This window comes from Poromitra crassiceps (genome assembly GCF_964638095.1).
Source record: "Poromitra crassiceps genome assembly, chromosome: 11".
NCBI classification, from domain to species: domain Eukaryota; kingdom Metazoa; phylum Chordata; class Actinopteri; order Beryciformes; family Melamphaidae; genus Poromitra; species Poromitra crassiceps.
The window spans coordinates 45,054,011-45,081,728 of NC_139643.1; the positions used below are offsets into that span (position 1 = coordinate 45,054,011).

A 27,718-nucleotide genomic window follows, 5' to 3' on the forward strand; every position below is an offset into this window, starting at 1 on the left:
TCTGATATCACACTGTGACAGCAACACCAAGAGAGCTGTGCCCAAACAGGACTGGATGATCAACGCCACAGCAGATGATCCACAGTACTGGAAGAGGAGCACTGAGATCTGTGTGAACTACCAGCAGTGGAACAAAGTCAACATTGACATCGCAAAGCAGCGCTTCAACCAAACTGGAGGTTTGTTTGTTTCACGATGTTTTTCATCCTGGTTTGTTGTAAAGTAGCAGACAGACACACACACGCACACACACGCACACGCACACGCACGCACACACACACACACACACACACACACGCGCACGCACGCACGCACGCACACACACACACACACACACACACACACACACACACACACACACACACACACACACACACATAGCCTACATTAGTCTGCTGTAGCCTACTGATGCACTGTTTCTGTCTAGCCGTCTCAGTATAGGCAGCACTAGACTCTCCCCAGACTCAAATAGGACGTTGAATCGCTGCGCTCCGCATACTACATATTATATTGAGTCTGTGCCACTACACAGCTATTGCTGGTTTTGAAGGCGGGTTGAAATTGAATGACTGACAGGTCGTAGCACCGATGAGAGAGCGGTTAGAAAAATGGGCTGGGCCTACCGTGTCGTCTGATCCCAAAGACCCAGAGAGAGATCTGCAGCATGCAGTAACGTAGTGTATCAGACCCAGAGAGAGATCTGCAGCATGCAGTAATGTAGTGTATCAGACCCAGAGAGAGCTCTGCAGCATGCAGTAACATAGTGTATCAGACCCAGAGAGAGATCTGCAGCATGCAGTAACATAGTGTATCAGACCCAGAGAGAGATCTGCAGCATGCAGTAACATAGTGTATCAGACCCAGAGAGAGATCTGCAGCATGCAGTAACATAGTGTATCAGACCCAGAGAGAGATCTGCAGCATGCAGTAACATAGTGTATCAGACCCAGAGAGAGATCTGCAGCATGCAGTAACATAGTGTATCAGACCCAGAGAGAGATCTGCAGCATGCAGTAACATAGTGTATCAGACCCAGAGAGAGATCTGCAGCATGCAGTAACGTAGTGTATCATACCCAGAGAGAGATCTGCAGCATGCAGTAACATAGTGTATCAGACCCAGAGAGAGATCTGCAGCATGCAGTAACGTAGTGTATCAGACCCAGAGAGAGATCTGCAGCATGCAGTAACGTAGTGTATCAGACCCAGAGAGAGATCTGCAGCATGCAGTAACATAGTGTATCAGACCCAGAGAGAGATCTGCAGCATGCAGTAACGTAGTGTATCATACCCAGAGAAAGATCTGCAGCATGCAGTAACATAGTGTATCATACCCAGAGAAAGATCTGCAGCATGCAGTAACGTAGTGTATCAGAACCAGAGAGAGATCTGCAGCATGCAGTAACGTAGTGTATCAGACACAGAGAGAGCTCTGCAGCATGCAGTAACGTAGTGTATCAGACCCAGAGAGAGATCTGCAGCATGCAGTAACGTAGTGTATCAGACCCAGAGAGAGATCTGCAGCATGCAGTAACATAGTGTATCAGACCCAGAGAGAGATCTGCAGCATGCAGTAACATAGTGTATCAGACCCAGAGAGAGATCTGCAGCATGCAGTAACATAGTGTATCATACCCAGAGAGAGATCTGCAGCATGCAGTAACGTAGTGTATCATACCCAGAGAGAGATCTGCAGCATGCAGTAACGTAGTGTATCAGAACCAGTGGAAGCTTCTAGAACAGCCTCAGGACAGTCTGTGTGTGTGTGTGTGTGTGTGTGTGTGTGTGTGTGTGTGTGTGTGTGTGTGTGTGTGTGTGTGTGTGTGTGTGTGTGTGTGTGTGTGTGTGTGTGTGTGTGTGTGTGTGTGTGTGTGTGTGTGTGTGCTGTGTAGGATCTCTCTGTCTCTCTATCCCCCCCCCCCCTCTCTAGAGAGGATAGTGACTGTGTTAGGATCTCTCTCTCTCTCTCTCTCTCTCTCTCTCTCTCTCTCTCTCTCTGTGGTAAAGAGAGCATAGTGACTGTGTTAGGATGTCTCTGTTTGACAGCAGTCTCTGTCTCTCTGTCTCTCTCTGAGACGTCCACACTGTCCACATGATGTTTGGCTGTGAGCACCTTCCATCCAGCCAGTAACAGCAGGAGGTGGAGATCCTCTGTGTTGGTGTCTGTGGATCAGTGTGTCTCTGTGCTAAACATGAGAGATCAACCACTGATAGTTGACTGTGCTCTCTCTCTCTCTCTCACTCTCTCTCTCTCTCTTTCTCTCTCCCCCCCCCCTCTCTCTCTCTCCCCCCCTCTCTCTCTCCATCTCTCCCTCTCCCTCTCTCCCCCCCCTCTCTCTCTCTCTCTCTCACACTCTCTATCTCCCTCTCTCTCTCTCTCACTCTCTCTCCCCCTCTCTCTCTCTCTCACTCCCTCTCTCTATCTCCCTCTCTCTCTCTCTCTCTCACTCTCTCACTCTCTCTCTCTCACTCCCTCTCTCACTCTCTCTATCTCCCTCTCTCTCTCTCTCACTCTCTCTCTCTCCCCCCCTCGCTCTCTCTTTTTCTCCCTCTCTCTCTCTCTCTCTCTCCCCCTCTCTCTCTCCCCTCTCTCTACCTCTCTCTCTCCCTCTCATCCTCTCTCTCCCCCTCTCTCCCCTGCTCTCTCTCTCTCTCTCTCTCTGTGTGTGTCTCTCTCTCTCTCTCTCTCTCTCTCTCTCTCTCTCTCTCTCTCTCCCTCTCTCTCTCTCTCAGGTGTCCACATTAACCAGAGGATGTCTGGCTGTGAATGGGATGATGAGACAGGAGAAGTTAATGGATATCTCCAGTATGGCTATGATGGAGAAGACTTCATAGCATTTGACCTGAAGACAGAGACATGGATCGCTCCAGTACAACAGGCTGTCATCACCAAACACAGATGGAATAATAACAAAGCTAACACAGCATACTGGAAGCACTACATCACCCAGACCTGCATTGATTGGCTGAAGAAGTATGTGTCCTATGGGAAGAGCACTCTGCAGAGAACAGGTAGAGTCACATGACCTGATGTAGTTTCATGGACACAACAATGTTCATCTGTCTCTTCTGTTTCTAATGTACAGAAACATGAAGCAACATATCGTCGCTGTTCGATCAAAATCTCCAGAAGGGCAAGTTTTCAGGAACTTAAAAAAAATGCTGTGCTCTTAAAATACTGAACACCACGTCGTCAAAGTTGGCACATGTCTTCATTACAGACAGTTTCTCACTGAATGTGTCATTATTACATGATTAATATCTTACCTGAATAAGCTCAAATGATGTTACAGGATTATCAGTCTGAGTTTGAGGCACTTTCTCCTGGACTGAGCAGCAGCGGCGCCTGGCTGAAACCCTTATGTAGCACACGGGCACGTGCTGCTGCTGCTCTGGCTGCAGGGCCGTGGAGAGAGAGAGAAGCTCTGTTTCTCACTAATGTAAACATTATTATCGTCACAAACCACTTTGATCTGCATACTTTAAATAAGTTTGCAGCTCAGGGGCGACTCAAAAACACCTTATTGATGTATTTACATCAGACGATGCCAGAAATAAACAAAACCAAGCCAGAAACACACAGCGGGGTTCAGTTGGTGCCTCACGGTGCTTTCTGGGTAATTCCTCATGAGGGAGGGGAGGAGCATGGAGGCTCAGCTGTCACATAGGCTGTGTGATGGGCAGCTCTAGCATCCAATGGTGATACGTGTTAAATAGATGACCCAATAAAACATGTTTTCATTGGTCATTTAGAGGTCAAAAGCTACCAGTAGATAGAGGAGAATGGATATATTCCAGCTATAGTAAAAAGTAAAAATCTTAAAAACATTGAGTTAAGTGGTTTTCATCAGACAGCGACGATATAGACACATGCTACAGTACATACAACTGTCATGTTTTTGTTTACACAAATCTGTTTTTTGTCATTCTGTCATCCTCTCTCTCCCTCCCTCCCTCTCTCTGTATGTCTGTGTCTCACTCCCTCACTCCCCCCCTCTCTCTCTCCCTCCCTCCCTCTCTCTGTATCTCTGTGTCTCACTCCCCCCCCCCCCCCCTCTCTCTCTCTCTCTCTCTCACTCTCTCTCTCTCTCCAGTTCTTCCCTCGATCTCTCTCCTCCGGAAGTCTCCCTCCTCTCCAGTCAGCTGCCACGCTACAGGCTTCTACCCTGACAGAGTCATGTTGTTCTGGACCAGAGATGGAGAGGAGCTTCAGGACCTTCAGGATAAGGAAGAGATCCTCCCCAACCACGATGGAACCTTCCAGACGACCGTTCGGCTGAACGTTTCATCAGTCAAAGCTGAAGACTGGGGGAAGTACGAGTGTGTGTTTCAGATCTCTGGTTTCAAGGAGGACATCATCACCAAACTGGACCCAGCAGTGATCAAGACCAACAACCCGGGTAAGACTGGGATCACAGCTGATGGAGGAGGAGAGACACATGTACTTTACTTCTTACACCTGACTTGGAATTCATGTGTTTTATTTCTGTTCTTCTGTAATGGAGCATTTCTCTCACATTGTTTTTGTTGTCATTTTATTTTCTGTCATCAGGTTCAGTTGGTTTTTGGTCATCTTGATTTATAATATTTATTCTTTGCTTCTTTATAAATGAGAAATTGTTAGGAGATCGTTTGTATAGCAGTTTTATATATCCAAATGGACACATTCATTTAAGCTTTTCATCAGATTATTTAGTTCAGTATATGTGTTCTCATGCAGTGTAGTTTCTATGCACTGTATGCTGTTCCCACATAGTTGCTTCCTCTTTGGAGGTACATTTGGGCTCAGTCTTGTTTACATAGCACAATTTGGTCAACCAGACAGTTTTTAACTCCATGAGAATATTGAAGACAACCAAACATGCTGGTCGCTTCACTAAAACACATGAGGTGTGTTTCTAGTTTGTCTGAGTCACATGACCTCCTCTCTCTACTTAAAATACTAAAGTGGAGCAAATAGACATCATGTGATCCATCCAGTGTCACGTGACAAAGTGTGAATGCTCTGTTTTGGTTCCAGGTTCTCCTTCAGGGATCAATCCTGCTCTTATCATTGGAGTGGGAGTGGCTGTAGGACTGCTCCTCCTGCTGGCCATCTGCGGCATTGTAGTCTGCATCTGGAGAAAGAACAATAACGGTGAGTGACCAAGAGTTTTCTACTCCTCAGAAAGAAATTATGATCCTCTAATATACAGTCGTAATTATTGTTCCATAACATATTTTATGTGTGCTTCTGGTAATTCAAAGTCCATAAAATGTATATCATCATACCTGTAATAGAAAAGACGTATTTAGTAATAGTGAAGCACATAATGTAACATAATGTTTCTTTTCATAAATGTTAATTTATAATCTGTCATTGAGTAATAATGTAACATCTTGTCTGTATTTCAGGCTTCAAACCTGCTCGCAGTAAGTTTTCCTTTGATTGTTTTTTTGCCATTCTGTAATTATGTGTACTATTTGGATCTGTTGCTTGCATGATGTGTACTTATAAAGAACATGGAAGAAGACCAGGCATTAGTAATCAATCACTAATCTCTCATGTTTTGTTTCTTTATGCTTCATTTCAAGTTACATTATTACTTTGTTGACTTTTTGTAGCTTCGGAGGCTTCATCTACTGAATTACCTCCTCTCCCATCGCAGTGAGTGCTTCATCATGTGAGAACACATTGAGTATGTTAAATAAAGATTTAATCAAAATAAAGAAATATACTGAATATCAGCCAAATTGTGAATAGTCACAGATATAGCGTTATAAGCAGATTCCCTTGAGAGTTGTAAATCACATCCTGCTGCCGGTGAGGAATAAAAACATCATTCTGATCAAACATTTCCTGCACTGTTACAGTATAATTACTAAAAACATTTCCTGCAGTGTTACAGTATAAACACTAAAACAGTTGCTGTTGAGTTTTTATCTTGATTCTGATGCACACAAAAATCAGATTGCATCATTCTATATCTAAATGTTATATTTTGACCCAGAAATTAATATCCCATACAATATGAAAGCAAATAGACTGCACAGTGTGAACAATAATAAGTTCAATATTTCAGCTTGTCTGTCTGTTCATCTGTCTTGACAGGTGACCAGTTGAGATGAGAAGAGGACGGTGAACTGACGCATCATCAAGATAAATTACAGCAGTTGTTTCTAGTTCGGGACCAAAAGTGCACATTAACAAAACTTGTTTGATTGACTTACTGAGAGTTAAAGTTATATGATTGGTCAGAATATTGTGAGAGAAATTAAATTGTTAAAATCTGCATTGATTTACTCACCAAAGAAGAATATCTGGTTGCTTCTTCTTGGTTAATGTTTCTTCATTAGTGTTTGACTCCTCCCTCCATACTGGATTGTTGATGCTATTAAATGCAGCTAGTTGTTTGCTAACTGAATGGCAGCAGCATGACTGTACAGGTAAACCTCCTCTGTAGGAGGAGCTACATCAGCAGAGCACTGATGCTGCTACAGCTGTTTCTGCTCAGCTTTTGGGGAGAGGTTTTTACTACAGCAGCTAGCAGAGACCAGGCTTGGGGAGTAACGGATTACAGTACATGTAATGGGATTATGTAATCAGATTACAAAGAAAAAGAAAAAAACTGTAACTGTAATCCCTTACAGGTTACCAAAAAAAGATGTAATCAAGATACAGTTCCATCGAGTAAAAATCTGGATTACAATTTTAAACTAGATTTTAAAATAAAGAACGATGCACACACATCACAACACTTCTCCTCTAACAACACCACTCTGGTCCAACCTGGTTTCACGACAGTTTGTGACATCATAGTCTGCAGCCAGTCGCACCAGCTGCCATTGTGTTATGGAAATGTCCCTCTGAGGAGCATCATGCCCCCAGACTCCAGTAGTCAAATGCAGGACATTTGTTCAAAAGTCATCCAAAAGTAACACAAAGTAATCATCAGTTACATTGCCTTAATATTGTGATACTCAGATTACCGTTACTGATTATAATTTTTAACAGGTAATTAGTAATTGGATCTGATTACATTTTTAAAGTAACGCTCCCAACCCTGGCAGAGACCAAAGACATGATGAGAGAAATAACAGAAAGGACACTTCCTTTAGCATGCTGACACACACTGCATTTTGCTTTGTCAATTCAGCAACAATACTTGTGTCTTTGAGTTTATAATCAGCTGTGAATTGATCAGTGATTTTCTTTTTCACTGGTGATTTTATAAATCTCACATGTTGAGTTTGTTTTGCTTCAGTTCAGTTCTGCTGGATGCTGCTGTGGCTCAGTGCTCTGCTCTGTCATTGTAAAGCCGTTCAAATCTCTCTAATGGCGTGGAAATTATCTCCAATCTGTACAGCTTTTTGTATATTAGTGCGTTTTCAATAGTTGTTTTTTAAATTTTGTATTTGGTGAACGGGATTCCTCCCTGATTTTCTAGGAAATTGTAGAGTCAGATATTTTTGTAATGAATAATGCTGTTTTTTTATTTAAAATGTGTTGTTGTAAACTGTTCGTGTGTGTCTGTGTGTGTGTGTGCATGCGAGCATGTGTGTGTGTCTGTGTCTGTGTGTGCATGCAAGCATGTGTGTGTGTGTGTGTGTGTGTGTGCGCGCACGTGTGCGAGCGAGAGTCTGGAGATTTATAAGCGGTTAAAGAGTTTTAGGCTACAGCATCTTTCTTGTTGGCACAACTTGTATGAAATAGGGTTTGATTAATAAATGAAATGTTTCTGAAAACATGAGTTGTTTATTTATTTGTGTATTTGTGGATCATAACCGAAGGATGATTCATGCATTCAAAGAATATCATGCATGCACATGTATTTTTTATATTTCACTATAGTGGCTCGTTTAAATAAGACCAAATTAACCTTGTGTTACTTAGATGAAAACAGAACATTGCTAATATTCTTCAATGTTGCTTTTGTCTTTTCAAATGTATATTATTATTATTACTCCTGTGTGTTTCTGCTCTCTTATGCTGTTCATCACATGCCGCTTTTCCTTATGTCCTGTGGAGCCCCCTGCTGGCCTAAGACTTTCACACAAGTGTACTTGTGCAACCAGAGTGACAATAAACATCAGAGAGCAGAGGCACAGATCATAATGATGATTTATCATGTTGCTATTTAGAGACCAACATAAAGTCACATGACATCGTCATCAGGTCATTTCTCAGTTCAGGTTCAGAGGGAGATACATAACCTGTCCAGAGGGGGCGCTGTCACACTGCTGTGCTGAGTCCTCTGTAATGTAAACTATTTTTTTTTATTACATTTATACAACATTGATGATGAAGACACTGATGAGGATGTCACATGACTACAACTGAAGTCAGTGTGGACTGGTTCTCTGTGGAGTTGTGCTGGCAACCTCCCTGTGTGTTATATATGGACAAACTTCACCTGTGTTTCAACTGGCATGAGGGGGAGGAGATGATGACACAATGTTCATTTTTGGGTGAACTTTTCCTTTAATGAACTCTGTCAACACAAACTGGAACATGAGACAGCATCAGACTGCTGCTAAATGATCCAGTAACTCTCCAGTATGGAAACAGTCACAGCTACTGAGCTGCTAACATTTAGCCTCCATCTAAAAAGACTGTGGTCATCAGATAAGACTCAGTACTGTATGACATCACTACAGTATGACAACAGTATTGCATCACTACAGTATGAGGTCACTACAGTATGACATCATATTTTCTGTTCCTATCAACAGTTAAGTCCTTTTTTTCTGGAAAAGCCACATAACAGTTTATAATCTATGTAAATGCAACTTGTTCACTAAATATATAAATATAATATTCCTTCATAGGAAGCAGTTGTACCTCTTTTCATGACTTTTTTAGACCGATTAAGTTTGACTAAAATCTATCTTTTATTTTCTATAATATTGTCTGACAGCAGAAGAATGTGATGAAACAAGATTAGTGAGAAACTTCCCTGGCCTGAGATAAACACATGAACAGCAGCATCTGCACTCTCTGCTCTCTTCCGGGTGTGTGTGCCAAACTGTGCTCTCTCTCAACCCAACACACACACACACACACACACACACACACACACACACACACACACACACACACACACACACACACACACACACACACACACACACACACACACACACACACACACACACACACACACACACACACACACACACACACACACACACACACACACACCAAGCGCACCAAGCGAAGCCTAAAAATGCCAGACTCATCACCAGGTGATTTCCCAGAAACGGTATAGATGGAGTTACACTATCTGTCCACAGGTGGCGCTGTAACACTCTGTGGCTCTGACTTCTATAAGGCCAAACTGCTCATCATATCATGTACAGTTAGTTTATCACAGCAGTCTCACCTGTTTGGTGATCTGTCTTATTATACTCAGGGTTTGACAGAGAGATCAAATGAAACACATTTCACCATGTTGACTTTGACTTTATTTATTTGATGTATTCATGCAGCAGACTGAAAACAGAGCAGGATTTTACATCAAGGCACTGCAATCACAAATCATTCAAGAGAGACTAATATCCACACACATGAACAAGACAAAGTAGAAAAATATAGGTTAAAAGAAATGAAAAGATCAGTAGAATGACATGTTAAAGGTACAATAGCTCCTAACACAGATCATATACTGTCATGTGATGTCTGTGAAGTTCAGTGTTGAACTGAGAAGAACTTTATATCTGCTGTGTTTCACTGAACATGTGACAATATGCAAATGATGCCAGACAAAACGCCCCAATAATCAGAACAGGAAGAGTGAGTGGTGTGTAGGTGTGTGTGTGTGTGTGTGTGTGTGTGTGTGTGTTTGTGTGTGTGTGTGTGTGTGTGTGTGTGTGCGTCCGTGCGTGCGTGCGTGCGTGTGTGTGTGTGTGTGTGTGTGCGCGTGTGCGCCCGCATGCACGCTAGTGTGCGCATGTGTTTACTGAAGGTACTTCAAAACAATGCAGTGTGTATTTCAGCCATGCTTTTTAGTGCAAAACTGTAATACCAGGAGTTACCATGATGACAAGAAATGAATATGGACACGAATGAATGAGCTCAATACAGTTAAGTTCAATTCTTTATTCTGTTGTAAGAAGCAGCGCTTGCCCCTCCCTCATTACCACCACTGAGGTGCCCTTGAGCAAGGCCCTTAACGCCAACCGCTCCAGTGGAGCTGCTCAGTGGGCAGCAGATCAGACTGTGGTTGCTGGTCAGTTTCCAGGTATGAATGTGTGTGTGAATATGAACAGAGCGCTCCTGAAAAAGAGAGCATTGCTCTCAGTGAGACTCCCCCTGACTGATACATAAAGGTACTTTTATTCAGACACACACACACACACACACACACACACACACACACACACACACACACACACACACACACACACACCTGGAAACTGACCAGCACTAACCACAGTCTGATCTGTTGGCCACTGAGCAGCTCCACTGGAGCAGTTGGGGTTAAGGGCCTTGCTCAAGGGCACCGCAGCGGTGGTGGCAATGAGTGAGGGGCAAGTGCTGCTTTTTCATTTTCACCAGCCAGATTTATCTTGCCGGTCGTGGGGATTGAACCGACGACCTTCTGCACATTCCATAAAACAAGAAAGGCTTCCCAAAGCGGTAAGGAGAGAGCTAAAGACTCTTGACAAAGTGTCTCCTGGATGAGTTGGGAGTGAGAATGTGTTGTCCACTCACAAGTTTGCTTCTCTGACCTTTAGGCTGCCACTGACCCCTCACCTCACGCAGGGTTCAAGTGCTCATTACAAACACCTGTAGATAGAAGCACTGCAAATATTAATGAGGTTACACAAATATAAACAATATGTAGAATGAAGGCATAAACGTATCTTTATGTGTATCAGCAGAAACCCACAGAGGAATTATAAATAATAATAATAATAATAATAATAATAGTAATAATATTAATAATAATAATAACAACAACAACAACAACAACAACAACAACAACAACAACAACAACAACAACAACAACAACAACAACAATAATAATAATAATATAGGATCATTATGATCCTATTGGAATCTCAGGTGGTTGTCATAAGCTGCAGGAGGCTAAAGCCAGCAGGGAAAACAGAAATAATCTCAAATTCTAATATCAAAGTGTTTGTTGAATCCAAAGGGCTGCAGAGTTCACAGTGTGTTATCAAAACTATTCCCTATATGCCTCAAACATGACAAAGTTAAAATAGCTTTAATATTATGTTGACTTGTTTCAAAGCCATTGAGGAAAAGTGTGTGTTTTGCTGTTTGAACTCAGAGCCTATAGTCCAGTGTTAAAGGCCTTCTTGTAACAGATGTGCAGTGTGTTTGGAACAGGAGCCATGTCAAAGTGAAAGCCAGGCCCAGAACAGGACACCTTCTGATTTCACCTCAATCAACCAAGAAGCTTTGAAACAAGTCAAACCTCTGATAAAACAACACTGAAAGCTAAACAATCAATCATTCTAATCATTCTAGGAAAATAAGTTGCTTATAGCCTATTATTTATCGAGAAATTAAAGATTTTTCTACTGTTGATGGAGTTTAGTTTAACTTACAACCTGTATTCTTCAACTCTACCTAGTAACCTGCGATTTACAGCCTTTTCTGAATTCCCATTGGTCAGAATATCTCTTGCCCCGCCCCGTTGTGACTGTGAGGTTTCCTGATCTCAGACAGAGGAGACGATCTGCGCAGAGGGAAAGTTTCAGCTGTTACGGTACGTGCACATCATGAAGCGCTCGGCGGCTTGCCTGCTGAAAAAGCCGCTTTGACGCTGCATCTTGATAGGCTGTCTTGCTCTATTTCCGTGTCTGATTGGTCCATTTACCTCGTGCCCCCTGCCGCTGGAACCGCCCACAGCGTTTCACTGTCGCAGACTAGAGGCGGTTTGTCTCCGAGCGGCTTCACGCTCGCGGGGCGGGACTAGGGCGGGACCTTTCGTTGAAGCTACCCAATGACAGCTCTTCTTACACATTTCCTCCCCGCACCCTCCTGTGTACAACGTTTCTACAGGCTACAGCTCCAAGCTGGAAGCTGGTTTGCACGCCCACAAAACGCTGCGACACAGCGGAAAAGCGAATTTGCCATTGTAGATGTGCACGTACCGTTTTAGTCGACTTCTTTATCAAGACAAGATGAAGGTGTTTATATTGTTGCTCCTCTTCTGTCACGTTGCATCTCCAGGTAAGATCACATTTAAAATATCTCCTTTATGTAGGCTAGCTATATTTATAACTGCAGATTGATTCACGTAGGCTACTTATTCATGCCTGCATTATTCACAGCAGGCTGTTGGCTATTGAGTCTGCGTAGGCTGATCAGATTAATAAACTGCGTTATATTAATCACATCTGGCTTTATACGTTGGTTAAGGCGAAGGCTATGTTTTGATTCATCTTTAGTATTTCTTATTATGGATGTGAATAGGCTATAATTTATATGTATAGGCTACAGCCTGTCCATTAAATTACCATAATAAATTATCGCACTCAGTCGATGGCGATGCATTATCAGTTTAGTATTTGCACATGGTGCATGGCGCGTGCGTGCGTGCGCGCGTGAGAATGAATACTAACCCTTTATTAAAAAATATGAAAACTGCATTAGTTTCCTGAAGACACAATATTTATTTATTTATTGTTCCATAATTCATTCAACAGTAGGCTAATTGAAATTATCTGTTGTGCTCAGGGAATCAACAAGCGATCATACATTGTTAGTATAAAAATAATTAAGAAAATGTGCGTGTACTTCAGAAACTTGAGTTCCTCACTTTAACTGTTTGTCCCACAGTGACTCACTCCCTGAAGTATTTCAACACTGCATCCTCTGGACTCCCAAACTTCCCAGAGTTTGTAGTTGTTGGGATGTTTGATGAAGTTCAGATAGAATACTGTGACAGCAACACCAAGAGAGCTGTGCCCAAACAGGACTGGATGATCAACGCCACAGCAGATGATCCACAGTACTGGGAGACGAGCACTCGGGTCTGTGTGAACCAACAGCAGCGGAACAAAGTCAACATTGACATCGCAAAGCAGCGCTTCAACCAAACTGGAGGTTTGTTTGTTTCACAATATTCATCATCCTGGTTTGTTGTAAAGTAGCAGACAGACACACACACACACACACACACACAAACACACACACACACACACACACACACACACACACACACACACACACACACACACACACACACACACACACACACACACAATGGACGGGGATTGTCGATCCCGACCTCCTGGCCAGGAGACTTGTAGCAGCTCGTTTAAAAATTGAGTTTGGATATTACAAAATGGTCTCCAATTTGGATGAGTTTGTGTTAAATTGGGGATTGGGTAATGTGCTGTGCAGTGTGCTCCATGATTCTCTGGTTTTGTCTTTCTGAGGGAAGGTTAATGGTGACATAAAGGTATTGCTGTTGTTTATAAGTGTTGATGTTTGCATGTATTCATGATGCTGTTTTGCTGTTTGCTGTTTTAAATGTGATGGTGTCATGTCATGTGGAGAGCTGTGGGGGCAGGAGGGTATATGTAAGGGATAATGTATATTGAGGCGGTGATTACGGGGGAAATAATGACCGACAGGTGGATTGAGCCCGACGCGTAGCGGAGGGCTTAATCGTTCACCTGAAGGTCATTATTTCCCAGTAATCACCGCCTCAATATACATTATCCCGCTTAGAACACGGCCTACAACTAAATCATTCAATAATCGGACAAAAATAATTATTCAAATAGATTTTTTAATAGCGTTTTCAACGACAAAGCGGTTTCATTCGTAATTGGCACACAAGACACCACAGCTGCAACTGGTTGGCCTAATTAGTAGTGTCTTGCTGACAAAAAGCTCTTATCAACTGATTAATCCAGGTGTGGCAGAGCAGCGGTCGGTTGTCGAGAAATAATGACCGGTGAATATTGTTGATTGACCAATCAGAATCGAGTATTCAAGAGAGCTGTGTTCTAAAGAGAGGTAAAGTGACCGCCTACTTCCTGCTTCAGCACTGTACCAGAGATGTATTTATATTTTATGTAGGTGTGACTTGTTTTTAGACTTTTTATTCTTTGACACGTCTCATTGATCTCTAAGTGGAGATGCTTGTGTAAGTTGTGCCAATAAAGGGCTGGTTAAAGGTGTCTCTCTGTGGTAGAGAGAGGATAGTGACTGTGTTAGGATGTCTCTCTCTCTCTCTCTGTGGTAAAGAGAGGATAGTGACTGTGTTAGGATCTCTCTCTCTCTCTGTGGTAAAGAGAGGATAGTGACTGTGTTAGGATCTCTCTCTCTCTCTGTGGTAAAGAGAGGATAGTGACTGTGTTAGGATCTCTCTCTCTCTCTGTGGTAAAGAGAGGATAGTGACTGTGTTAGGATCTCTCTCTCTCTCTCTCTGTGGTAAAGAGAGCATAGTGACTGTGTTAGGATCTCTCTCTCTCTCTCTCTCTGTGGTAAAGAGAGCATAGTGACTGTGTTAGGATGTCTCTCTCTCTCTCTCTCTCTCTCTCTCTCTCTCTCTGGTAAAGAGAGCATAGTGACTGTGTTAGGATGTCTCTCTGTTTGACAGCAGTCTCTGTCTCTCTGTCTCTCTCTGAGACGTCCACACTGTCCACATGATGTTTGGCTGTGAGCACCTTCCATCCAGCCAGTAACAGCAGGAGGTGGAGATCCTCTGTGTTGGTGTCTGTGGATCAGTGTGTCTCTGTGCTAAACATGAGAGATCAACCTCTGATAGTTGACTGTGCTCTCTCTCTCTCTCTCACTCCCTCTCTCACTCTCTCTCTCTCTCTCTCCTCTCTCTCTCTCTCTCCCCCCTCCTCTCTATCCCCCCCCCCCCCCTCTCACTCTCTCTCTCTCTCTCTGTCTCTCTCTCCCCCCCCCCCCTCTCTCTCTCTCTCTCTCTCTCTCTCTCTCTCTCTCTCTCTCTCTCTCTCTCTCTCTCTCTCAGGTGTCCACATGGTCCAGATGATGTATGGCTGTGAATGGGATGATGAGACAGGAGAAGTTAATGGATATCACCAGTATGGCTATGATGGAGAAGACTTCATAGTATTGGACCTGAAGACACTGACATGGATCGCTCCAGTACAACAGGCTGTCATCACCAAACACAGATGGGATAATAACAAAGCTCAGTTAGCATACAATAAGCACTACATCACCACACAGTGCATTGGTGAGCTGAAGAAGTATGTGGCCTATGGGAAGAGCACTCTGCAGAGAACAGGTAGAGTCACATGACCTGATGTAGTTTCATGAACACAACAATGTTCATCTGGCTCTTCTGTCACTGTCATGTTTCTGTACATTAGAAAGTTTCTAATGTACAGAAATATGGCAGTCAATATGAACCAACATATAGACACACACTGTACACAAACTGTCATGTTTTCTGAGTTTACACACAGTTTGCCCCCCCTCTCTCTCTCCTCCCCTCTCTCTTTGATTTTTTTCTCTCCCCTTTCTCCCTACCTCCATCCTACTATGTCTCCCTTTGTCTCTGTGTGTGTGTGTGTGTGTGTGTGTGTCTCCCCCCCTCTCTCTCTCTCCAGTTCTTCCCTCGATCTCTCTCTTCCAGAAGTCTCCCTCCTCTCCAGTCAGCTGCCACGCTACAGGCTTCTACCCTGACAGAGTCATGTTGTTCTGGACCAGAGATGGAGAGGAGCTTCAGGACCTTCAGGATAAGGAAGAGATCCTCCCCAACCACGATGGAACCTTCCAGACGACCGTTCGGCTGAACGTTTCATCAGTCAAAGCTGAAGACTGGGGGAAGTACGAGTGTGTGTTTCAGATCTCTGGTGTCGAGGAGGACATCATCACCAAACTGGACCCAGCAGTGATCAAGACCAACAACCCGGGTAAGACTGGGATCACAGCTGATAGAGGAGGAGAGACACATTTACTTTACTTCTTACACCTGACTTGCAATTCATGTGTTTTGTTTCTGTTCTTCTGTAATGGAGCCTTTCTCTCACATTGTTGTGCTTTTGTTGTCATTTTAGTTTCTGTCATCAGGTTCAGTTGGTTTTTGATCATCTTGATTTATAAAATTTATTCTTTTCTTCTTTATAAATGAGAAATTGTTAGATCGTTTGTATAGCAGTTTTATATATCCAAATGGACACATTCATTTAAGCTTTTCATCAGATTATTTAGTTTAGCCTATGTTTTCTCATGCAGTGTAGTTTCTATGCACTGTATGGTGTTCCCACATAGTTGGTTCCTCCTTGGGGGTACATTTGGGCTCAGTCTTGTTTACATACCACCATTTGGTCAACCAGACAGTTTTTAACTCCATGAGAATATTGAAGACAACCAAACATGCTGGTCACTTCACTAAAACACATGAGGTGTGTCTCTAGTTTGTCTGAGTCACATGACCTCCTCTCTCTACTTAAAATACTAAAGTGGAACAAATAGTCATCATGTGATCCATCCAGTGTCACGTGACAAAGTGTGAACGCTCTGTTTTGGTTCCAGCTTCTCCTTCAGGGACCAATCCTGCTCTTATCATTGGAGTGGTTGCGGGACTGCTGCTCCTCCTCCTGGCCATCTGTGGTGCTGCATTCTGCTGCTGGAGAAAGAATCATAACGGTGAGACAAGAGTTTTCTCCTCCTCAGAAAGACATTATGCTCCTCTAATATAGGATTTAGCATACATGCTTGTGACACTCTTAATTACTGTTCCATAACATATTTTATGTTAAGCGGGTTCCGTTTGTTTGTTTAAATTTTCGTCCTGGAAGTGATGTCATCAGTGATGTCATCAGTGATGTCACTTGAGCAATTGTGATGTCACTGATGATGTCACAATGCCTAGTATATCATAATAGAAAACATGTCTAGTAATAGTGAAGCACATAATGTAACATAAGTTTGTGTTTCTTTTCATAAATGTTAATTTGTAACCTGTCATTGAGTAATAATGTAACATCTTGTCTGTATTTCAGGCTTCAAACCTGCTCGCAGTGAGTTTTCCTTTGATTGTTTTTTTGCCATTCTGTAATTATGTGTACTATTTGGATCTGTTGCTTGCATGATGTGTACTTATAAAGAACATAGAAGAACACCAGGCATTTGTAATCGATCACTAATCTCTCATGTTTTGGTTCTTTACGCTTCATTTCAAGTTACATTATGACTTTGTTGTCTTTTTGTAGCTTTGGAGGCTTCACCTACTGAATTCCCTCCTCTCTCATCGCAGTGAGTGCTTCATCATGTGAGAACAACACATTTAGTATGTTAAACAAAGATTTAATCAAAATATAAAAAATGACTGAATATCAGCCAAATTGTGAATAGTCACAGATATAGCGTTATAAGCAGATTTCCTTGAGAGTTGTAATTCACATCCTGCTGCCGGTGAGGATTAAAAACATCATTCTGATCAAACATTTCCTGCAGTGTTACAGTATAAATACTAAAAACATGTCCTGCAGTGTTACAGTATAAATACTAAAAACATGTCCTGCAGTGTTAGAGTATAATTACTAAAAACATGTCCTGCAGTGTTAGAGTATAATTACTAAAAACATGTCCTGCAGTGTTAGAGTATAAATACTAAAAACATGTCCTGCAGTGTTAGAGTATAAATACTAAAAACATGTCCTGCAGTGTTAGAGTATAATTACTAAAAACATTTCCTGCAGTGTTAGAGTATAATTACTAAAAACATGTCCTGCAGTGTTAGAGTATAAATACTAAAAACATGTCCTGCAGTGTTAGAGTATAAATACTAAAAACATGTCCTGCAGTGTTAGAGTATAATTACTAAAAACATGTCCTGCAGTGTTAGAGTATAATTACTAAAAACATGTCCTGCAGTGTTAGAGTATAAATACTAAAAACATGTCCTGCAGTGTTAGAGTATAATTACTAAAAACATGTCCTGCAGTGTTACAGTATAATTACTAAAAACATTTCCTGCAGTGTTAGAGTATAAATACTAAAAACATGTCCTGCAGTGTTAGAGTATAAATACTAAAAACATTTCCTGCAGTGTTACAGTATAAATACTAAAAACATGTCCTGCAGTGTTAGAGTATAAATACTAAAAACATGTCCTGCATGTTACAGTATAATTACTAAAAACATTTCCTGCAGTGTTACAGTATAAATACTAAAAACATTTCCTGCAGTGTTACACTATAAATACTAAAAACATTTCCTGCAGTGTTACAGTATAAATACTAAAAACATTTCCTGCAGTGTTACAGTATAAATACTAAAAACATTTCCTGCAGTGTTAGAGTATAAATACTAAAAACATGTCCTGCAGTGTTACAGTATAAATACTAAAAACATGTCCTGCATGTTACAGTATAATTACTAAAAACATTTCCTGCAGTGTTACAGTATAAATACTAAAAACATTTCCTGCAGTGTTACACTATAAATACTAAAAACATTTCCTGCAGTGTTAGAGTATAATTACTAAAAACATTTCCTGCAGTGTTACAGTATAAATACTAAAAACATGTCCTGCAGTGTTAGAGTATAATTACTAAAAACATTTCCTGCAGTGTTAGAGTATAATTACTAAAAACATTTCCTGCAGTGTTAGAGTATAAATACTAAAAACATGTCCTGCAGTGTTAGAGTATAATTACTAAAAACATGTCCTGCAGTGTTAGAGTATAATTACTAAAAACATGTCCTGCAGTGTTAGAGTATAAATACTAAAAACATGTCCTGCAGTGTTAGAGTATAATTACTAAAAACATTTCCTGCAGTGTTAGAGTATAATTACTAAAAACATGTCCTGCAGTGTTACAGTATAAATACTAAAAACATGTCCTGCATGTTACAGTATAAATACTAAAAACATGTCCTGCAGTGTTACAGTATAAATACTAAAAACATGTCCTGCAGTGTTACAGTATAAATACTAAAAACATGTCCTGCAGTGTTACAGTATAAATACTAAAAACATGTCCTGCAGTGTTACAGTATAATTACTAAAAACATGTCCTGCATGTTACAGTATAAATACTAAAAACATGTCCTGCAGTGTTACAGTATAATGACTAAAAACATGTCCTGCAGTGTTACAGTATAATGACTAAAAACATGTCCTGCAGTGTTACAGTATAAATACTAAAAACATGTCCTACAGTGTTACAGTATAAATACTAAAAACATGTCCTGCAGTGTTACAGTATAAATACTAAAAACATGTCCTGCAGTGTTACAGTATAATGACTAAAAACATGTCCTGCAGTGTTACAGTATAAATACTAAAAACATGTCCTGCAGTGTTACAGTATAAATACTAAAAACATGTCCTGCAGTGTTACAGTATAATGACTAAAAACATGTCCTGCAGTGTTACAGTATAAATACTAAAAACATGTCCTGCAGTGTTACAGTATAAATACTAAAAACATGTCCTGCAGTGTTACAGTATAAATACTAAAAACATGTCCTGCAGTGTTACAGTATAATGACTAAAAACATGTCCTGCAGTGTTACAGTATAAATACTAAAAACATGTCCTGCAGTGTTACAGTATAAATACTAAAAACATGTCCTGCAGTGTTACAGTATAAATACTAAAAACATGTCCTGCAGTGTTACAGTATAAATACTAAAAACATGTCCTGCATGTTACAGTATAATTACTAAAAACATGTCCTGCAGTGTTACAGTATAATTACTAAAAACATGTCCTGCAGTGTTACAGTATAAATACTAAAAACATGTCCTGCAGTGTTACAGTATAATGACTAAAAACATGTCCTGCAGTGTTACAGTATAAATACTAAAAACATGTCCTGCAGTGTTACAGTATAAATACTAAAAACATGTCCTGCAGTGTTACAGTATAAATACTAAAAACATGTCCTGCAGTGTTACAGTATAAATACTAAAAACATGTCCTGCATGTTACAGTATAATTACTAAAAACATGTCCTGCAGTGTTACAGTATAATTACTAAAAACATGTCCTGCAGTGTTACAGTATAAATACTAAAAACATGTCCTGCAGTGTTACAGTATAAATACTAAAAACATGTCCTGCAGTGTTACAGTATAATGACTAAAAACATGTCCTGCAGTGTTACAGTATAAATACTAAAAACATGTCCTGCAGTGTTACAGTATAATTACTAAAAACATTACCTGCAGTGTTACAGTATAAATACTAAAAACATTACCTGCAGTGTTACAGTATAAATACTAAAAACATGTCCTGCAGTGTTACAGTATAAATACTAAAAACATGTCCTGCAGTGTTACAGTATAAATACTAAAAACATGTCCTGCAGTGTTACAGTATAAATACTAAAAACATGTCCTGCAGTGTTACAGTATAATTACTAAAAACATGTCCTGCAGTGTTACAGTATAAATACTAAAAACATGTCCTGCAGTGTTACAGTATAATGACTAAAAACATGTCCTGCAGTGTTACAGTATAAATACTAAAAACATGTCCTGCAGTGTTACAGTATAAATACTAAAAACATGCAAAATTGCTGTTGAGTTTTTGTCTTGATTCTGATGCACACAAAAATCAGATTGCATCATTCTATATCTAAATGTTATATTTTGACCCAGAAATTAGTATCCCATACAATATGAAAGCAAATAGACTGCACAGTGTGAACAATAATAAGTTCAATATTTCAGCTTGTCTGTCTGTTCATCTGTCTTGACAGGTGACCAGTGGAGATGAGAAGAGGACGGTGAACTGACGCATCATCAATATAAATTACAGCAGTTGTTTCTAGTTTGGGACAAAAAGTGCACATTAACAAAACTTGTTTGATTGACTTACTGAGAGTTAAAGTTATATGATTGGTCAGAATATTGTGAGAGAAATTAAATTGTTAAAATTTGCATTGATTTAATCACCAAAGAAGAATATCTGGTTGCTTCTTCTTGGTTAATCTTTCTTCATTAGTGTTTGACTCCTCCCTCCATACTGTATTGTAGATGCTATTAAATGCAGCTAGTTGTTTGCTAACTGAATGGCAGCAGCATGACTGTACAGGTAAACCTCCTTTGTAGGAGGAGCTACATCAGCAGAGCACTGATGCTGCTACAGCTGTTTCTGCTCAGCTTTTGGGGAGAGGTTTTTACTACAGCAGCTAACAGAGACCAGGCTTGGGGAGTAACGGATTACAGTACATGTAATGGGATTATGTAATCAGATTACAAAGAAAAAGAAAAAAACTGTAACTGTAATCCCTTACAGTTTACAGAAAAAAAGATGTAATCAAGATACAGCTCCATCGAGTAAAAGTCTGGATTACTAGCAGGATTACAATTTTAAACTAGATTTTAAAATAAAGAACGATGCACACACATCACAACACTTCCCTCTAACAACACCACTCTGGTCCAACCTGGTTTCACGACAGTTTGTGACATCATAGTCTGCAGCCAGTCGCACCAGCTGCCATTGTGTTATGGAAATGTCCCTCTGAGGAGCATCATGCCCCCAGACTCCAGTAGTCAAATGCAGGAAATGTGTTCAAAAGTCATCCAAAAGTAACACAAAGTAATCATCAGTTACATTGCCCTAATATTGTGATACTTGGATTACCGTTACTGATTATAATTTTTAACAGGTAATTAGTAATTGGGTCTGATTACATTTTTAAAGTAACGCTCCAAACCCTGGCAGAGACCAAAGACATGATGAGAGAATGAACAGAAAGGACACTTCCTTTAGCATGCTGACACACACTGCATTTTGCTTTGTCAATTCAGCAACAATATCTTGTGTCTTTGAGTTTATAATCAGCTGTGAATTGATCAGTGATCTTCTTTTTCACTGGTGATTTTATAAATCTCACATGTTGAGTTTGTTTTGCTTCAGTTCAGTTCTGCTGGATGCTGCTGTGGCTCAGTGCTCTGCTCTGTCATTGTAAAGCCGTTCAAATCTCTATAATGGTGTGGAAATTATCTCCAATCTGTACAGCTTTTTGTATATTAGTGCGTTTTCAATAGTTGTTTTTTAAATTTTGTATTTGGTGAACGGGATTCCTCCCTGCTTTTCTAGGAAATTGTACAGTCAGATATTTGTGTCAAGGTTTTTAATGAATAATGCTGTTTTCTATTTAAAATGTGTTGTTGTAAACTGTTCATGTGTGTGTCTGTGTGTGTGTGTGTGTGTGTGTGCAGGTGTGCGAGCGAGAGTCTGGAGATTTATAAGCGGTTAAAGAGTTTTAGGCTACAGCATCTTTCTTGTTGGCACAACTTGTATGAAATAGGGTTTGATTAATAAATGAAATGTTTCTGAAAACATGAGTTGTTTATTTATTTGTGTATTTGTGGATCATAACCAAAGGATGATTCATGCATTCAAAGAATATCATGCATGCACATGTATTTTTTATATTTCACTATAGTGGCTCTATTAAATAAGACCAAATTAACCTTGTGTTACTTAGATGAAAACAGAAACATTGCTAATATTCTTCAATGTTGCTTTTGTCTTTTCAAATGTATCTTTTCAAATGTATATTATTATTACTCCTGTGTGTTTCTGCTCTCCTATGCTGTTCATCACATGCTGCTTTTCCTTATGTCCTGTGGAGCCCCCTGCTGGCCTAAGACTTTCACACAAGTGTACTTGTGCAACCAGAGTGACAATAAACATCAGAGAGCAGAGGCACAGATCATAATGATGATTTATCATGTTGCTATTTAGAGAATAAACATAAAGTCACATGACATCCTCATCAGGTCATTTCTCAGTTCAGGTTCAGAGGGAGATACATAACCTGTCCAGAGGGGGCGCTGTCACACTGCTGTGCTGAGTCCTCTTTAATGTAAACTCCTTTTTTTTAATTACATTTATACAACATTGATGATGAAGACACTGATGAGGATGTCACATGACTACAACTGAAGTCAGTGTGGACTGGTTCTCTGTGGAGTTGTGCTGGCAACCTCCCTGTGTGTTATATATGGACAAACTTCACCTGTGTTTCAACTGGCATGAGGGGGAGGAGATGATGACAGAATGTTCATTTTTGGGTGAACTGTTCCTTTAATTAACTATGTCAACACAAACTGGAACATGAGACAGCATCAGACTGCTGCTAAATGATCCAGTAACTCTCCAGTATGGAAACAGTCACAGCTACTGAGCTGCTAACATTTAGCCTCCATCTAAAAAGACTGTGGTCATCAGATAAGACTCAGTACTGTATGACATCACTACAGATAGATTAGTGAGAAACTTCCCTGGCCTGAGATAAACACATGAACAGCAGCATCTGCACTCTGCTCTCTACCGGGTGTGTGTGCCAAACTGTGCTCTCTCTCAACCCAACACACACACACACACACACACACACACACACACACACATTCTCACATATACACACACACACACACACACACACACACACACACACACACACACACACACACACACACACACACATACACACACACACACCAAGCGCTCCAGGTGAAGCCTAAAAATGCCAGACTCATCACAGGTGATTTTCCAGAAACTGTATAGATGGAGTTACACTATCTGTCCACAGGTGGCGCTGTAACACTCTGTGGCTCTGACTTCTATGAGGCCAAACTGCTCCTCATCATATCATGTACAGTTAGTTTGTCACAGCAGTCTCACCTGTTTGCTGACCTGTCTTATTATACTCAGGGTTTGACAGAGAGATCAAATGAAACACACTTCACCATGTTGACTTTGACTTTATTCATTTGATGTATTCATGCAGCAGACTGAAAACAGAGCAGGATTTTACATCAAGGCACTGCAATCACAAATCATTCAAGAGAGACTAATATCCACACACATGAACAAGACAAAGTAGAAAAATATAGGTTAAAAGAAATGAAAAGATCAGCAGAATGACATGTTAAAGGTACAACAGCTCCTAACACATATCATATACTGTAATGTGATGTGTGTGAAGTTCAGTGTTGAACTGAGAAGAACTTTATAATATCTGCTGTGTTTCACTGAATATGTGACAATATGCAAATGATGCCAGACAAAAACGCCCCAATGATCAGAACAGGAAGAGTGAGTGGTGTGTAGGTGTGTGTGTGTGTGTGTGTGTGTGTGTGTATGTGTGTGTGTGTGTGTGTGTGTGTGTGTGTGTGTGTGTGCGTGTGTGTGTGTGTGTGTGTGTGTGTGTGTGTGTGTGTGCGTGCATGTGCGCCCGCGTGCACGCTAGTGTGCACATGTGTTTACTGAAGGTACATCAAAACAATGCAGTGTGTATTTCAGCCATGCTTGTTAGTGCAGAACTGTAATACCAGGAGTTACCATGATGACAAGAAATGAATATGGACACGAATGAATGAGCTCAATACAGTTCAGTTCAATTCTTTCTTCTGTTGTAAGAAGCAGTGCTTGCCCCTCCCTCATTACCACCACTGAGGTGCCCTTGAGCAAGGCCCTTAACGCCAACCGCTCCAGTGGAGCTGCTCAGTGGGCAGCAGATCAGACTGTGGTTGCTGGTCAGTTTCCAGGTATGAATGTGTGTGTGAATATGAACAGAGCGCTCCTGAAAAAGAGAGCATTGCTCTCAGTGAGACTCCCCCTCTGATACATAAAGGTACTTTTATTCAGCAAAGCTTTCATTGGACTTTCATCACAGTATCCAGGGTAATCACATTCAATCTTTTTCTCACATTCTCTCTCTCTCTCACACACACACACACACACACACACACACACACACACACACACACACACACACACACACACACACACACACACACACACACACACACACACACACACACACACACACACACCCCTGGAATCTGACCAGCACTAACCACAGTCTGATCTGCTGGCCACTGAGCAGCTCCACTGGAGCAGTTGGGGTTAAGGGCCTTGCTCAAGGGCACAGCAGCGGTGGTGGCAATGAGTGAGGGGCAAGTGCTGCTTTTTCATTTTCACCAGCCAGATTTATCCTGCCGGTCGTGGGGATTGAACCGACGACCTTCTGCACGTTCCATAAAACAAGAAAGGCTTCCCAAAGTGGTAAGGAGAGCACTAAAGACTCTTGACAAAGTGTCTCCTGGATGAGTTGGGAGTGAGAATGTGTTGTCCAATCATAAGTTTGCTTCTCTGACCTTTAGGCTGCCACTGACCCCTCACCTCACGCAGGGTTCAAGTGCTCATTATAAACACCTGTAGATAGAAGCACTGCAAATATTAATAAGGTTACACAAATATAAACAATATGCACAATGAAGGCATAAACGTATCCTTGTATCAGCAGAAAACCACAGACGAATTATGAATACTAATACTACTACTACTACTACTACTACTACTACTACTACTACTACTACTACTAGGCTACTACTACTAATAATAATATAGGATCATTATGATTCTATTGGAATCTCAGGTGGTTGTCATAAGCTGCAGGAGGCTAAAGCCAGGGGAAAACCGAAATAATCTCAAATTCTATATCAAAGTCTTTGTTTAATCCAAAGGGCTGCAGAGTTCACAGCGTGTATCCAAAACTATTCCCTATAAGCCTCAAACATGACAAAGTTAAAATAGCTTTAATATGATGTTGACTTGTTTCAAAGCCACAGAGGAAAAGTGTGTGTTTTGCTGTTTGAACTCAGAGCCTATAGTCCAGTGTTAAAGGCCTTCTTGTAACAGATGTGCAGTGTGTTTGGAACAGGAGCCATGTCAAAGTGAAAGCCAGGCCCAGAACAGCACACCTTCTGATTTCACTTCAATCAAACAAGAAGCTTTGAAACAATTCAACCCTCTGATAAAACAACACTGAAAGCTAAACAATCAATCATTCTAATCATTTTAGGAAAAATAAGTTGCTTATAGCCTATTATTTATCTAGAAATTAAATATTTTTCTACTGTTGCTGGAGTTTAGTTTCACTTACAACCTATTTTCTTCAACTCTACCTAGTAACCTGCGACTTACAGCCTTTTCTGAATTCCCATTGGTCAGAATTTTCTCTTGTCCCGCCCCGTTGTGACTGTGACGTTTCCTGATCTCAGACAGAGGAGACGATCTGCGCAGAGGGAAAGTTTCAGCTGTTAGTCGACTTCTTGATCAAGACAAGATGAAGGTGTTTATATTGTTGCTCCTCTTCTGTCACGTTGCATCTCCAGGTAAGATCACATTTAAAACATCTCCTTTATGTAGGCTGGCTATATTTATAACTGCAGATTGATTCACGTAGGCTACTTATTCATGCCTGCATTATTCACAGCAGGCTGTTGGCTATTGAGTCTGCGTAGGCTGATCAGATTAATAAACTGCCTTATAATCACATCTGGCTTTATACGTTGGTTAAGGTGAAGCTACGTTTTGATTTAATCTTTAGTATTGCTTATTTAGCCTAAATGGATGTGAATAGGCCTATAATTTATATGTATAGGCTACAGCCTGTCCATTCAATTACCATAATAAATTATGGCACTCAGTCGATGGCGATGCATTATTATCAGTTTAGTATTTGCACATGGTGCATGGCGCGTGCGTGCGTGGGCGCGTGATTGAGAATGAATACTACCAACCCTTTATTAAAAAATATGAAAACTGCATTAGTTTCCCGAAGACACAATATTTATTTATTTATTTATTTATTTATTGTTCCATATTCATTCAACAGTAGGCTAATTGAAATTATCTGTTGTGCTCAGGGAATTAACAAGCAATCATACATTGTTAGTATAAAAATGAATGAAAAAATGTGCCTGTACTTCAGAAACTTGAGTTCCTCACTTTAACTGTTTGTCCCACAGTGACTCACTCCATGAAGATTTTCGACACTGCATCCTCTGGACTCCCAAACTTCCCAGAGTTTGTGGTTGTTGTGATGGTTGATGAAGTTCAGATAGAATATTGTGACAGCAACACCAAGAGATTCGTGCCCAAACAGGACTGGATGATCAACGCCACAGCAGATGATCCACAGTACTGGGAGAGAGAAACTGAGAGGTGTGTGAACTCCCAGCAGGTCCACAAAGCCGACATTGACATCGCAAAGCAGCGCTTCAACCAAACTGGAGGTTTGTTTGTTTCACTATGTTTTTCATCCTGGTTTGTTGTAAAGTAGCAGACAGACACACACACACACACACACACACACACACACACACACACACACACACACACACACACAGCCTACATTAGTCTGCTGTAGCCTACTGATGCACTGTTTCTGTCTAGCCGTCTCAGTATAGGCAGCACTAGTCTCTCCCCAGACTCAAATAGGACGTTCAATCGCTGTGCTCCGCATACTACATATTGAGTCTATGCCACTACACAGCTATTGCTGGTTTTGAAGGCGGGTTGAAATTGAATGACTGACAGGTCGTAGCACCGATGAGAGAGCGGTTTGAAAAATGGGCTGTGCCTACTGTGTCGTCTGATCCCAAAGACCCAGAGAGAGATCTGCAGCATGCAGTAACGTAGTGTATCAGACCCAGAGAGCAGACAATTGGACTCGAGTCATAGGGACTCGGACTCGAGTCGACTCGAGTCGCAAATTTGACGACTTCTGACTCGACTCGGACGGTAAATACTTGAAACTCGACTCGGACTTGGAAGAAAATGACTCGAAACTCGACTCGGACTTGTGACAAGATCAGCCGAGTGCACCAGCTGGGCGTACGCCTAGGTGTACACGCTACGTCCGATGTAGAACTCAAAGTTACGACTAATTTTATGACTAGTGCACCCTGTATGCGCTGCGTCTGTGTATGGAGCAGGCGTTAAAGTTACACC

The 27,718-nt window shown here is 41.0% G+C and overlaps 2 protein-coding genes across 2 annotated transcripts in view; both read left to right on the plus strand.

Moving 5' to 3' along the window:
* The window catches only part of LOC310785504 (class I histocompatibility antigen, F10 alpha chain-like), a 48,087-nt gene extending 25,899 nt beyond the window's left edge, over positions 1-22,188 (plus strand). The window contains exon 9 of the transcript XR_014553177.1: positions 22,132-22,188. The gene's annotated coding sequence lies outside the window, so the exon portion shown is untranslated. The remainder of the gene's footprint in view (positions 1-22,131) is intronic.
* Positions 1-27,718, plus strand: part of LOC310785050 (uncharacterized protein) — a 38,978-nt gene that overhangs the window by 826 nt on the left and 10,434 nt on the right. The window contains exons 2-11 of the mRNA XM_083646046.1: positions 1-179; positions 2,733-3,011; positions 4,094-4,399; positions 5,020-5,136; positions 5,394-5,411; positions 5,604-5,646; positions 11,673-11,716; positions 12,793-13,059; positions 14,948-15,226; positions 15,552-15,857. The exon at positions 1-179 is cut by the window's left edge and continues 88 nt beyond it. Of these exons, the coding sequence (XP_083502172.1) occupies positions 1-179; positions 2,733-3,011; positions 4,094-4,399; positions 5,020-5,136; positions 5,394-5,411; positions 5,604-5,646; positions 11,673-11,716; positions 12,793-13,059; positions 14,948-15,226; positions 15,552-15,857 (1,838 nt within the window). The remainder of the gene's footprint in view (positions 180-2,732; positions 3,012-4,093; positions 4,400-5,019; positions 5,137-5,393; positions 5,412-5,603; positions 5,647-11,672; positions 11,717-12,792; positions 13,060-14,947; positions 15,227-15,551; positions 15,858-27,718) is intronic.